Source organism: Canis aureus, chromosome 12 (genome assembly GCF_053574225.1).
Source record: "Canis aureus isolate CA01 chromosome 12, VMU_Caureus_v.1.0, whole genome shotgun sequence".
NCBI lineage: Eukaryota > Metazoa > Chordata > Mammalia > Carnivora > Canidae > Canis > Canis aureus.
The window spans coordinates 39,531,662-39,546,834 of record NC_135622.1 but is presented as its reverse complement, the minus strand read 5'-3'; the positions used below and the strand labels follow the sequence as shown (position 1 = coordinate 39,546,834).

General features: G+C 40.2%; 1 protein-coding gene across 4 annotated transcripts in view; it reads left to right on the top strand.

Annotated features, from left to right (window-relative positions):
- The first annotated feature begins 594 nt into the window (after positions 1 to 594).
- SPAST (spastin) overlaps positions 595 to 15,173 on the top strand; it is a 54,703-nt gene continuing 40,124 nt past the window's right edge. For 2 of the 4 annotated variants that reach the window (XM_077843673.1, XM_077843672.1), the window contains exon 1: positions 595 to 1,305. In XM_077843673.1, the coding sequence (XP_077699799.1) occupies positions 867 to 1,305 (439 nt within the window). In that variant the 5' untranslated portion in view covers positions 595 to 866. The remainder of the gene's footprint in view (positions 1,306 to 15,173) is intronic. The other 2 variants (XM_077843671.1, XM_077843670.1) reach the window with 1 other exon arrangement.

Genomic DNA, 15,173 nt, shown 5'->3' with positions numbered 1-15,173 from the left:
TCTTTCCATTTACTCTTTTTCATACAAAGTAGGAGATCACACTGGTTTGTAATATTCTGTTTTCACTTAATATCTCGAGGACGCCTTTCTTTATTAGTACATGTAGATCCGCCTCGTTCTTTTTAAATGCTCCACGGAGTTCCATATGGAACTCAAAATCCGTTTAATCATTTTCCTCTTGATAGACGATCGAAATTATTTTCATGGTACCCATTACTTCAGGAGATGGAAGTCAGATGAATCATCCTTTGCGGGAGACGGGCAGAAAATGGTGAATGGACTGTAAGAGCGATGACACCGCGAGCCGGGAGCCCTGAGAACCAGGCAAGCGCGACCCCAAGGCGCAGCTGTCCCCGCCGAGAGCGGGTGGCCGAGGTCCCCTCTGCCGAGCGGCTCCCGGCGACGCCGCTACCCGTAGAGCGACGGATCCCGAGGACCACGTAGCCGAACTGGACGTTGGGAATTGTAGTTCCGCAGCGAAGGGGCGCGAGGGGCGCGAGCCGCACACGCGCAGTAGGAGCTCGGTCAACAAAGAGGGCGGCGTGCGCGCGCGCGCCGGCGAAAGCCATGGGCAGGCGTGCGCGTGCGCGTGCGCGGCCACCGCTCGGAGCTACCAGGAGGCTGAGGGGACGCAGAGCGGGAGGGGCAGGAGCCGCCGACCGCAGGAGGAGGAAAGGGGTTGTGCTCCTGGCCGAGCGAGGAGAAAGGGGCGGGGCCGGCGGGCAGCGCGTGGAGGTGCCGAGCTCCTGGGACCGGCGGGCGCGCGGGCGTCTGTGGCCCTCGCCGTCCCAGTGGCCGCCGCCGTCCTTGGTCGCCGTCGGTCTGCGGGAGGCGGGTTATGGCGGCGGCGGCAGTGGGAGCTGTGAATGAGTTCTCCGGGTGGACGAGGGAAGAAGAAAGGCTCCGGCGGCGGCGGCGGCAGCAGCGGCAGCAGCGGCAGCAGCCCGGTGCCTCCCAGGCCTCCGCCCCCCTGCCTGGCGCCCGCGCGTCCCGCCCCCAGGCCGGCCCCCCCGCCCGAGTCTCCGCATAAGCGGAACCTGTACTACTTCTCCTACCCGCTGTTCCTAGGCTTCGCGCTGCTGCGTCTGGTCGCCTTCCACCTGGGGCTCCTCTTCGTGTGGCTCTGCCAGCGCTTCTCCCGCGCCCTCATGGCTGCCAAGAGGAGCTCCCGGGCCGCGCCGGCGCCGGCCTCGGCCTCGCCCCCCGCGCCGGTGCCGGGCGGGGAGGCCGAGCGCGTCCGAGCCTTCCACAAGCAGGCCTTCGAGTACATCTCCGTTGCCCTGCGCATCGATGAGGACGAGAAAGGTAAGTGCGGGGGGGCGGGGGGGGGGCGACACCTGCGTCCCCTCCTGCGGGCGCGGGCGTGCATCCCCGGAATTGATGCCCCCCCCCCCCCCCCCGGGAGGCGGCCCCACCGGCCAGACCCTCGTCCTCCTCCCCAGGTCTCGGCCAGACCTCTTCCCTTTCAGGCGCCCTCGCTGGCCACCTGGCTTCAGACACCAGCCTTCCCCTCCACGTCTGCACGACCCGAGTCCCCCGGAGTCCCCCGGAGGCGGCCGGTCGTGCTACTGACAGTGACAGTTGCCCTAGAGTGACCCTTCCAGCGCTGGAGACGCTGTGTGGCTCCCAGAAGGGTTTGGGGTCGGAGAAGCTGTGTCTTGGAGGCTTTTCACGAAAGCAGACTACTGTAGTGTCAGGAAAAAAAGAAAAAAAGAAAAAAAAAAAAAGAACAAACGGTGACTTAATTTTGAAAGGAACAGCTGCATATGATTACAGCTAAAATGGGCATTATTATTATTTTTTTTTTAAGTTTCATGACTGTCGTTTTATCAATAGGACTCCTAGGTGTTTTCTTTATAAAGTTCTCTTTGAACATGAAACTTTTGCCCGTTAGATGTGCTTTCATCTAAATCAGTATTCCGAGGGAGCCTCCCAAGTTTCTTAAATCTAAATGTTAGATAAATGAACAGGAAAAATATAGCATTTCACAATAAAATTTGAAACAAGGATTTGTAGGTTTATTTTTTAAGATTTATGTTTCTGAATGGAGGCAAGAATACCATATTCTTCAGATTTCTTTTAAACTAACGTTTTTAAGTCACTCAGTGCACCACACTCTACTGTTAGCTTTGTGTGTGTTACCTATTTAATCCGCGCAGTTACCCTGTGAGGTGAAGGTACTGTTGGTTTCAGCATTTTACGGATGAACAAACTGAGGCTCAAAAGATTAAAGCAGGTCAATCCAAACCTATGCTAATTGCTAATGAACATTTTTTTAATGGAAGATGAGAACTGAAGTTAGAAGGAGTCTTAACATTTTGAAAATCCCTCCTTTCATCCCTGCCTCCAGTATGCTGAGATTTTCTTTTTCCTGTAACTACCAAAGAACATTTTTGTAACACACCTAGTTGAGGTGTGATACAACTTGCATTGTCAATTAGAAAAAAAAAAAAAAAAAAAAAAGCAGTCTGCAGTTCATTTGTAGTATCTCTCATTACTGTCAACTGCAGAAACTGTTCTAGAGCTTGCTTTTTGGAAACCTGTTTCCTTTGTGGAACTTAGGACTGAGAAGTATGATATAAGGAAAGAGGCAAGCATTCATGGTTTTAATTGTAAGGACAGGGGAGGTTAAGAGAGTTCTGGAAGGGACACATGCATGACTCAGTGGAGCATGCAACGCTTGATCTGGGGGTTTTGAGTTCAAGCCCCATGTTGTGTGTGGAGATTACTTTCATTATTTTATTTTATGTTTTTTTACTTTCATTATTTTTTAAAAGATTTTATTTGTTTATTCATGAGAGACACAGAGAGAGAGAGAGGCAGAGACACAGGCAGAGAGAAAAGGAGGCTCTCCACAAGGAGCCCGATACGGGACTCGATCCCAGGCATCCCGGAGATTACTTAAAAGAAAAATAAAATCCTTATTAAAAAAAAGAATTCCAGGAAGGAGTTCTATTTAAGAAAAGAATACCACGTGGGCTCAGTGGTTGAGCATCTGCCTTTGGCTCAGGTTGTGATCCTGGAGTGTGTGTGGGGGGTGGGGTTGGAGTCCCACATCAGGCTCCCTGAATGGAGCTGGCTTCTCCTTCTGCCTATGTCTGTCTGTCTCTCTGTCTTGAATAAATAAATAAAATGTTTATTTAAAAAAAAAAAGGCAAGAAAAGAATACCATGTGTTTGTGGAAGGAAGTGTTTTGTTGCCTGCTTCGTTCTGTACCACCTCTTAGAACATCCAAGGATCCTTGGTGAGGATGAAGAAGAGTACCATCATCCCTTCCTAGAGAAGCACTGTTTTATTGCACTATCCAATTACAGTAGAGTCCTCAGAAGTTTATTGATCTAAATCAAAAGATGTTTTGGAATAAAGGGTTTATGTTTAAGATAGGTTCATTGTAATATTTAAGGAAGAGAATGCAAGAAAACACAAGGAAATTTTAACACTGAATGATGGCAGTTCGGAGGTGAGATAAGAGAGGGCAAGGAAAACCACAGTATTAAAAGGTATTTAAAAAAAGACCCAAGGCTCTGAGATTTAAGGAGAAATCAGTTCTGTAATTAGAGATAAATGACAAAAGTAGAATTCAGGGAACACCTAGGTGTCCCTAGGTTAAGTGTCTGCCTTTAGCTCAGGCCATGATCCCAGGGTCCTGGGATCAAGTCCCACATCAGGCTCCTTGCTCAGCAGGGAGCTTGCTGCTCCCCTTGCTTGTGAGCACCCACTCTCCCTGTCTCTCTGTCTCTGACAAATGAATAGATAAATAAAAAAGTATAATTCAGGCCTTGGGTTTCATACTTATGACTTATCTTAGAGTATCACATATATGCCTACATCTATTATATTTAATTCCTCTAAAATATTTTTTAAGGGATGCCTGGGTGGCTCAGTGGTGTAGCGTCTGCCTTTGGCTCAGAGCGTGATCCTGGAGTCCCGGGATCAAGTGCCACATTGGGTTCCCTGCGTGGAGCCTGCTTCTCCCTCTGCTTGTATCTCTTCCTCTCTCTCTCTCTCTCTCTCTCTCTCTCTGTGTGTCTCTCATGAATGAATAAATAAATCTTAAAAATAAAATATTTTAAAAATATAAATATTTTCAGCAATCCATGGACCACATACTTCAACCTCTTTCTACTGATGTTTCTTTTCAAAGTTATTTGCTTTATGTATACTTTAGCTTCTAAAGTAGACATTGGAATTATGATAATTTTTAGAATGAGTTTTATAGCTGAGGTGTTATATGCTGAAACTAATTAAAGATTCATTTTATTTTAAAAATGAATTAAAGCTAGATTTATATTGTCTTCTTTTCTATCTCATATTTTTCCTTTAGAATATTCCAATTTTTGTACTTTAGCCTTAATCCAATAGTTGCAAGAGTTCATATTTAGAGTTTATCTCTCAGCCATTATTGACAATGTAGAAGAATAAGAGAATTTTATTCTCCTTTCGCACTGCGTCAAGATATATATGAACGAATAGAAATAATTGTCTTTAAAGTAGTCTTAAAGTTTTCTAACTTTGTGTTAAACCATCAAGGGGCCAGTAAGATCATGCACTACCATTCCCTTAGCAACTTGACTTGACTTCTGAATACACTGAGAGCCCCCTTATTTCATCAAGTGAAGTGGGATATTTCATACTGTTGTGGTGTTAAATAATTAAAACATTTGTTGCCTTGAAGTAATAAAGGCCAAATTAAATCTTATTTCAATAAAGTAGTGTATAAACGTGGCTTATAGGATAACTGTTTATTTTGTATTTTATTCTTATGGTATACTCAGTTTTGATACTGAATTTTCTTTTTTTTTTTTTTTATAAGATTTTATTTGAGAGAGTGTGAGCAGGGGGAGTGGCAAATGGAGAGAGGGAAGCAGGCTCCCCACTGAGCAGGGAGCCCCTATGCTGATGCTGCTGAATCCCAGGATCCCAGGATCTTGAGCCAAAGGCAGCTACTTAACTAACTGAGCTCTCTAGGTGGCCTTGATACTGAATTTTCATAAAGGCTTAAATTTGTCCGAAACCAAACTATTTGAAGTAGAGAATGATAACACAGCAAATTCTATTTACCTAATGTAGGGATATTCGAGTTCTATTCATTAAAACAAGCAATTACTGGATACTAGTTTATTTGCACAGCTCTCTTCATTCTAGATGCTACTGTAGAAAAACTTACTCTCCATTGAAATAAGACAGCATTTGCTATGTGATGTATGTTTTCATGTATATTATGTATCTCATTTTTTTTCAAAGAGTTAAGTAATTTTTTGGATGTTTTCTTTAATTGTTGAACATCCTTGGAAAACTGATAACTTTTTATATCCATTATGTGTATGGAGAAACTGAAATTTAAAGAGTGAACTCAAATTAGCAGAGCCAGGAACAGAGTTTAAGTGAACGGAAAATTATACCACTCATAATTTTATACTTTTTGCTTCATACTAAGTAGGTTCTCTGTTTTGTAATGCTAATACTGGGCCCCTTGGAATACTTGGGGGAAAAGAGGAGGTTGTTATAGTGGGTCTTTGGATTAACCAGAACATGACCTAACATGTTTGGCATGGCTCCTGCAAGAAGACAAGCCTGAGATCTCTTGGGTAATACAGTGGTGCAGGTTTTCTAGGTGTGGTTTGATTACCAGGAGTATGTAGAACTTGACAGTAAGGGCCCAGTATGTTGTATGAAAGAGAGAGAGCTGGTTTCTCAGGATATTGTAGGGCTGAAGAACCTGGCATCAAGGACAGAAATTGTCTAAATAGAATCCTTTTATATTTATTCCTAGTCAGTTTGTATTTAAAACATTAGGCTTTTAAAAAATTGTCATATAATTTTGTGTTCACGTGTAATTCAACCTTGCCCTATTTAAAACACAAGATCCCTTGCCTAACTAGATTTTCAGAAGGTGAGGATAGAGAATAGAGGTCACAAATGTCAGATTCAGGGGCACCTGTGTGGCTCAGTTGGTTGAGTGTCTGCCTTTGGCTCAGGTCGTGATCCCAGGGTTTTGGGATTGAGCCCCACATTGGCCTCCCTGCTCATTGATGAGCCTGCTTCACCTTGTACCCCTCCCAGCCCCCGCTGGTACGCATATTGTCTCTCACTCTATCTCAAATAAATCAATAATACATTTAAAAAGTCAGATTTGGTATACTTTCTTTTAACCCTAAAAACCGGTCATCATTTTAAAGGATTGATTTCAGACAGTTTTCTTGGGCCTAATGATTCTGCTAATGATTACAGCAAGGAAAGAATTCTGATGGATGATATCACTCTTTTCCATGTGATGTCTCTCTTTTCCAAAAGAATAACAGTACCTTTTATTTCTCATTTCTCTTCAAGAATATTTAGTGGCATTTACATTAAAGAGACAAAAGGCAACCACTGTTAGGAACTTTATCCCTTGCTCTGTTTTAGCTGGTTTTTTTTTTAATTGCGATATATATTTTTCCTTTTTTTTTTTTTAATTTATTTTTTATTGGTGTTCAATTTGCTAACATACAGAATAACCCCCAGTGCCCATCACCCATTCACTCCCACCCCCCGCCCTCCTCCCCTTCTACCACCCCTAGTTCGTTTCCCAGAGTTAGCAGTCTTTACGTTCTGTCTCCCTTTCTGATATTTCCCACACATTTCTTCCCCCTTCCCTTATATTCCCTTTCACTATTATTTATATTCCCCAAATGAATGAGACCATATAATGTTTGTCCTTCTCCGACTGGCTTACTTCACTCAGCATAATACCCTCCAGTTCCATCCACGTTGAAGCAAATGGTGGGTATTTGTCATTTCTAATACCTGAGTAATATTCCATTGTATACATAAACCACATCTTCTTTATCCATTCATCTTTCTTTGGACACCCAGGCTCCTTCCACAGTTTGGCTGTCGTGGCCATTGCTGCTATAAACATCGGGGTGCAGGTGTCCCGGCGTTTCATTGCATTTGTATCTTTGGGGTAAATCCCCAACAGTGCAATTGCTGGGTCATAGGGTAGCTCTATTTTTAACTCTTTGAGGAACCTCCACACAGTTTTCCAGAGTGGCTGCACCAGTTCACATTCCCACCAACAGTGTAAGAGGGTTCCCTTTTCTCTGCATCCTCTCCAACATTTGTTGTTTCCTGCCTTGTTAATTTTCCCCATTCTCACTGGTGTGAGGTGGTATCTCATTGTGGTTTTGATTTGTATTTCCCTGATGGCAAGTGATGCAGAGCATTTTCTCATGTGCATGTTGGCCATGTCTATGTCTTCCTCTGTGAGATTTCTCTTCATGTCTTTTGCCCATTTCATGATTGGATTGTTTGTTTCTTTGGTGTTGAGTTTGATAAGTTCTTTATAGATCTTGGAAACTAGCCCTTTATCTGATATGTCATTTGCAAATATCTTCTCCCATTCTGTAGGTTGTCTTTGAGTTTTGTTGACTGTATCCTTTGCTGTGCAAAAGCTTCTTATCTTGATGAAGTCCCAATAGTTCATTTTTGCTTTTGTTTCTTTTGCCTTCGTGGATGTATCTTGCAAGAAGTTACTATGGCCGAGTTCAAAAAGGGTGTTGCCTGTGTTCTTCTCTAGGATTTTGATGGAATCGTGTCTCACATTTAGATCTTTCATCCATTTTGAGTTTATCTTTGTGTATGGTGAACGATTTATATTTTCCTAATGTAGACTACAGTTAAACCCCACAAACAGGTAACTAGATTCCTAAGATTATTGTTCATCATCCTGGTGACAGTTAAGAAATAGGCAATCAGTAAATGGATATTAAATTATTTGATAAAGGATCTTCTCTAACCCTTCCTGCCTCTTTTTCACTATCATAGTTCTTCTGCACCACTCAATAGTAGTTGGCTTTTTGACTTCTGGCAAAGTATAGATTCTCTATTTTTCTACTATGTAGAAAAATTTTTCCTCTTTTTTGACCTATAATGCTCCTTGAGCTATATAATACCAGCACACATATTAATGTGCTATTGTAGCATTTTTTTTCCCTCTTTACTCACACTAGACATCCTATAGAATAAAACTTGGAACACACATCTCAGCAGTTCACTCTAGTAGATGAGGAAAGAAAAATAATTAAAATCTATGATTACCCTAGAGACCATGTTTTACAGCTATGAAGGTATAGGATAGACATGCTAAACTTATTAATGTATTCACGTATATAATCCAGCTCGTCTGCAAATATTTTATGCTATAATAGAGGAGAGAATTAACTGCTATTCTTAAGTGGTCTTTGTCAATGTCTTTCAGTCAACTGTCACTAGAACATACACACCTGTAGTTGAACAAGTGGGATTTTTTTTTTTTTTTTTTAAGATTTTATGTATTCATGAGAGAGAGGCAGAGACACAGGCAGAGGGAGAAGCAGGCTCCCTGCAGGGACCCTGATGCGGAACCTGATCCCAGGATCATAACCTGAGCCGAAGGCAGACATTCAAACCCTGGAGCCACCCAGGTGCCCCAGAGCAAGTGGAATTTATTACTATTTTTTTTGGGGGGGGGGGATTTATTATTGAAGCAGGGAGAATGCACACTATGGTAACAGTGGCATCTCAGGATAAGGGTGCTGGAAATATCTTATAGGATTGGCCTTGTATTAGGTGATTTTTGAGGAGGATTTAAGGAATCGGTTTTACTCTGCATTGGGTGCTGTCATGAAGTGGGGGTATTCTATGAATAAGTATCTTAAATGTGATCTAGAGAGAGGGAAGACTAGAATGAGTCTAAAGCTATAATTGATTGAGAAGCACTCATTAGTCTGAAGAGGAGATACTTGGTATTTCATGGCTTGGACAATATTCATGTTTTGATTGAGACATCTGGGTAGCTCAGTGGTTGAGCATCTACCTTCAGCTCAGGGCGTGATCCCGGAGTCCCAGGATTGAGTCCCACATCAGGCTCCATGCAGCAAGCCTTCTTCTCCATCTGCCTGTGTCTCTGCCTCTCTCTCTGTGTCTCATGAATAAATAAATAAAATCTTTAAAATCTATGTATTCATGTTTTGTTTGTGTTTAGACATGATGTTGGAGTGGTCTTTTTTTTTTTTTTTTGTCTTGATCCATCACGATATTACAGAGTGACCTTATCCGATTTTGATATTCTGTGAGATTGTTTATGTTCAACAGAACACCAGGCCTAGCAGTAATGCCAGGTCAGCCCCTAGTTATACCAATGCCTTTCTGATAGTACTGGGCCAGCTCCTGGATGTCAGGGACTGCTTTTCTCTTTCTCAGCTTTGAGAGTCTAATTTTATCCTTTTTAAATTGTGGTGCCTAGTATCCAAAATGATATTTGAATTCTGACTATTCAAGATCTTGGGCAAGTTACTTACTACACTGAGTCAATGTTTGTAAAATACTCAATGCCTGCACATAGTAGGTCTTCAGAAAATGGGACTAGTGTTATTAATTCAACAATCCCTTTAAGACTATAACCCCTGGAAGTTAGATTAGAATACTGCTAAACCTTGATACTTGATTTCCGTTACCCTTTTTAGGTATACTTACAGCAGTGTAAATGAAATTTGAAGAAGAAGGATAATTATCTAGAATAATATAAAAATATTTTTTGCTAATTGTGACCCTTCGTTCAGGATAAAAACAGATGGAAGTCTCCCCCTAAGCTCACCTAGTATCCTAGTTTTTTATTGTAAAAGAGATAAAAGTAATAATTTTGTACTCATATATGAAAGTAATGCAAGCCTCTCAGAGAATTTGGAAAATAGAGAAAATACATAGAAGAAAATTAAAATTACCTACTACCTATAGTAAATACAAAAAACTTTAAGGAAGATAAATTAATTGATATTCTTAAGGTTTAAAGAAAATGTCCAAAACTGAAATGATTTCTTTACATGGGATTTAGAACCTTCCCAATTAAATGAGAAAGTAAGTCTTTATTTCAGAAATACACTTTGATGTTGGAAAGTAAACGCAAATGTGACCTTTTTGCTGAGTTAAAACACAGTAGAAAATATCCTTTCTATAATAGTGAACTATGAGAGAATTAATCTGGGGGCTATTCGCTGATGCTTTATGATCCCTTTGGTTTATTTGGGTTTAGCACACAGTAAAATCTATTATAGGATTTTTTTAAAGATTATATTTATTTGAGAGAGAATGAGCATGAACAGGAGGAGGGACAGAGGGAGGAGAAGCAGATTACCCACTGAGCAGGGAGCCTGACGTGGGGCTCAATCACAGGACCCCAGGATCATGACCTGAGCCAAAGGCAGATTCTTAACCAACTGAGCCACCCAGGTGCCCCATTGTAGGATTTTTAAAGATACCTGTTATTCTGCTAATAGTGACACTTGCAAGTTGCTAGCAGAAAATTTTGTAGGAAAATGAATATATTCTCTGGAATTATTTGTAGGTAAATACTTAAGAAGGACTAGATAAGTAAAAGCAGTGGTTTTATAGAACTTAAATGAGGAAAAATCACAAACATAGAACTGTGCATGCAGTTTAGGAGTAGAATGATTTAAATTAGCAAACAAATGTAGTAAGTATGATAAAGATAGTAGAAGTACTGTTTATATGCCTCTTTATTGTTTAAAGTATTGTCACATACCCTATTTCATTTGATTTTTGCCACAATTCAGGGTTAGGTAAAAGAAATGTCATCTTGTTTTTAGGTCAGGAGACTAAAGTTCAAAGAGATTAACTGACTTTCTCAAAGTCATACTGCTAGCTATTAAATGATGAGCAAGGACTTAAGTCCACATTTTGTAACTTAAAACATGTAACTTCTCTCCACCCCAAACTACTCTTTTGACCCTTCTCATGGCAGTGTGGTACTATTAACTATCTGAATGAAAAGATGCAGTAGATAATTCATAACTTAGTCTATTATACTTACCTCTACTTAAAGATAGGTATCATTAGTATTTCTGTTGCTTATACAATAGCACATACTCAAAAATTAAAATAATGGGGGCGCCTGGTGGTTCAGTTGATTAAGTGTTCAACCCTTATCAAGCTCACGTCATGATATTGGGATTGGATTGAGCCCTGGGTTGGGCTCTGTGGCTTTGTGCTCAGCACGGAGTCTGCTTCAGATTTCTCACTCACTCTTTCTGCCTCTTGTATAAGTACTCATTCTGTCTCTAAAATACATAAATCTTTTTAAAAAATTAAAATAATGAACAAATATAGAAAGTAAAAGTCCTCTTTAATCTTATCCTAGGGAGATGATTACTAATAAGTTACCTGACTTTGTCTGCCTATATATTTATGAGAGGGGAAAAATGTTACATACAAACTGATCTGTAACTATTTTCCTTAATGTATTGGAACTCTTTCCATTTCCATATACTTTATCTTCCCCTTCTGTTTTTTGTTTTTTGAGTTTTTAGGTAAACTTTGATTAAATTATACATAAAGTGCACAGTTACTATATTGCTTAATGAATTTTCAAAAGGAACAAAGCAGTTTGAAACCCCACCAGGTCAAGAGATAGAATATTACTCCAGAAACCTGCCTTTGTCATGCTCTCTTCCACTTACTACCTTTCTCCATCCTTGGCAAAGGTATCTACAAATCCTAATTCTAACACTATAAATCCGTTTTGCCTGATCTTCAGCTTTACAAATGAAATCATACAGTATGTGTTCATTTTGTATATGGCCTTTTTTGCTCAGTATATGCTTGTCAGATTCTGTGATGTTTCACATGGTACAGTTTTTTTCATTTTCATTGCTGTCAGCAAATTGCTTATAATGGGCCAGTTAGTAATTTTTTTTTACTGTAAAGCATAGATAACATAAAATTTATCCTTTTATTCATTTTAAGCGTGCAATTCAGTGGTATTAAATACATTTCCAGTGTCATACAACCATCACCATTATCCATTTCTAGAACTTTTTATCATTCCAAATAGAAACTTATACCCGTTAAACAATAACTGCCCACCCATCTCCCTTTCTCCATCATCCCCTTCCTCAGTCCCTGATAATTTCTGTTCTACTTTTCTGTATCTATCAGTTTGCCTGTTCCAGGTACCTTAACTAAATGGAATCCTACAATATTTTTGTATCTGACTTGTCTCACTTAGCATAATGTTTTCAAGGTTCAGCAGTCTTGTAGCAGATTTCATTGCTTTTTAAGGCTGAATGATATTCCACTATATGTATGTACCACATTTTGTTTAACCATTTGTCTATTGATGGACATTTGGGTTGTTTCCATCTATTGTGAATAACACTACTGTGAATGCTGGTATATAGGTATCTGTTTGCTTCCCTGCTTTCACTACTTTTGAGTATCTACCCAGGAGTAGAATTGCTGGATTATATGGTAATTGCATGTTTAACTTTTTGAGGGACTGCCAAACTTTTCCACATCAGTTGTACCATTTGTACTTTCCCACCACCAGTGCATGAGGGTTTCCACTTACTCACATTTGTTAGTTTCCAGGTTTTTAAAATAATAGTCTTCCTAATAGATGTGAAGCAGTGCCTCATCGTGGTTTTTTTTTTTTTTAAGATTTTATTTATTTATTCATAGAGACACAGCTAGAGAGAGAGAGGCAGTGACACAGGCAGAGGGAGAAGCAGGCACCATGCAGGGAGCCTAATGTGGGACTCGATCCCGGGTCTCCAGGATCACACCCTGGGCTGCAGGCGGTGCTAAACCGCTGCGCCACCGGGGCTGCCCCTCATCGTGGTTTTGATTTGCATTTCTCTAATGATTTATGATGAGCATTTTTTCACTTATGGACCATTTCCATATCTTCTTTGAAAAATGCCTAAGTCCTTTGTCAGTTTTTGTGTTGGCTTTGATTTTTCTTTTGGGCCATTTAGTTAGTATTTTAAGCTCCCTGTCACAATATTTTAAGCTTTCTGAGTGCTCAAAATCTGATACAGTAGATGTGATCCAGTAAAGTTTTTTTGAAGATTTTATTTACTTATTTGAGAGAGAGTGTGCGCACATTTGCGAGTAGGAGAAGGGGCAGAGTGGGAAGGAGAAGAAGACGGAAAGAATCCTGTGTGCTGAGTGCAGAGCCTGACACCAGTCTCAATCTCAGGATCCCAAGATCATGACCTGACCCTAAATCAAGAGCCGATGCTTAACCAACTGAGCCACTAGGGACCCCTCCAGTAAAGTTTTATGTACAAAAACAGGTAGCTGACAGTATTTGACCTTTGGGCCATTGTTTGCCTTAAATTATGTAGTTCACTTGTAGTTCAGATTATCAGCTAGTAATGTCAAGTACAACAGTGAATGTAAATTTCTTTTTCTTTTTTTTTTTTTTTTTTTAAGATTTTATGTATTTATTCATGAAAGACACAGAGAGAGGCAGAGACACAGGCAGAGGGAGAAGCAGATTCCCCACAGGGAGCCCAATGCAGGGCTTGATCCCAAGATCCTGGGATCATGACCTGAGCCAAAGGCAGATGCTCAACCACTGAGCCACCCAGGTGCCCCTAAATTTCTGCCTCTTCAATCTTCTTTTGACTTAATATAGCCTGGTTGGAGTTTTGAGTGTTATTTGGGGCTATAGAGGTATGAAAAATGTGTAAGGGAAACTAAGAACTGAGGGCCTTTTGTGTGCTGGGGACCATTGGAAGGTTTGATTTTTCTGCTGTAATTTAGTCAAAAGGATGATAAGTGGACAGGGAGGACTATAGCTTCCTTTACCTGAAGGTATTGAAGTGATGTGAGTATGGTTTCCAGCCCTTGTGCAGGCTGGCCTAGTAATGGAGAGTCCCAACCAAAACCCTGGAATCTTTGCCACTACTTCTGGGCATGCCCTGAAATTCACATTTTGTAGACTCAGTTCTGTGAGTCTGCTGAAAGCTCTGCTTAGTTTCTTGGCCACTTTTGCCTTCAGAATTGGCAGTTGCTTCAAGTAGAAAAGCGCCCCAAATACCAGGCCCACCTCTGTTGGCTTTTTTTCCTTTCATATTTTGGAAATTTTTGAAAATAACCATCCTAATGAATGTGAAATGGTTCCTTTCCAAATTTGGGTAATTTTCACTGTTTTGAAAACTCTTTGATCCCTTCAAACAGACGTTTTAAAAATAATTTTCTGCTTTTTGTCTTCTAATTTTACTCTTGTAATGAAAATTATAGTTCTGGTGTTATATTCCATGCCACAGTGAATATCCTTATACATAAATGTTGGAAGTATTGCACTTTTTAAGTCAGATTTATTGAGGTATATTTTACATTGAGTAAAATTTAACCTTTTATGAGTGTGTAGTTCAATGAGTTTTGACAGTTGGGTAACCATGACAACAATTGATAAACTGAATGTCTAATCACCCCAAAAGCTCCTTTGTAATCAATCCCCTTGCCTTCTCATTAGCCCCTGGAAATCTGATCTGTTCCTATAGTTTTGTCTTCACTGAGTATTATATAAGTGGAATCATTTTGAGATTCATCCATGTTCCTACATTGACCAGTAGTTTGTTCCTTTTTCTTGCTGAGTAATATGCTGTCTATGGATATGCCACAGTTTGTTAATGCATTCACTAAATGATGGACATCTGGGTTGTTTCTATTTTTTAGCTTGTACAAATAAAGCACTATAAACATTCATGTACTAATCTTTGATGCTTTCATTTCTTTGGGTAAATACATAGAAGAAAAGATTGCTGGGCCATAAGATAAATATCATAAGAAACTACCAAATTTTTTTTTTTAAAGAACCATTTATTTACTTATTCATGAGGGACACAGAGAGAGGCAGAGACATAGGGAGAGGGAGTAGCAGGCTCCCCGTGGGGAGCCCAATATGGTACTCAATCCTGGGACTTCAGGATCATACCTTGAGCCCAAGGCAGGTCCTCAACTCCTGAGCCACTCAGGTGTCCCTACCAAACTCTTTTTAATGTGGCTGTACCATTTTATATTCACACTTGGAAACATAAGTAAGGTCCATTTATATTTTATCTTACAATTTTAAGTGCTTTAAGAAATTTTTGAGTATAGTTGATGTCTTATAATTTTTTTCAATTTTAAATTAGGTACTTAGTGGTATTTTGTGATTTTAATTTTGTAGTTCCTAACAGCTGATGATGTTGAACATCTTTTCTTGTGCTTATTTGCCATTCATCTTTCTTTTGTAAAGTAAACATTATCCAATTTTTTGCCCACTATTTTTTAATGAATTGTTTTTTTAATCATTGTATTTTAAGAGTTCTTTATATATTCTGGTTATGTGTCCTTATTAGACAGAT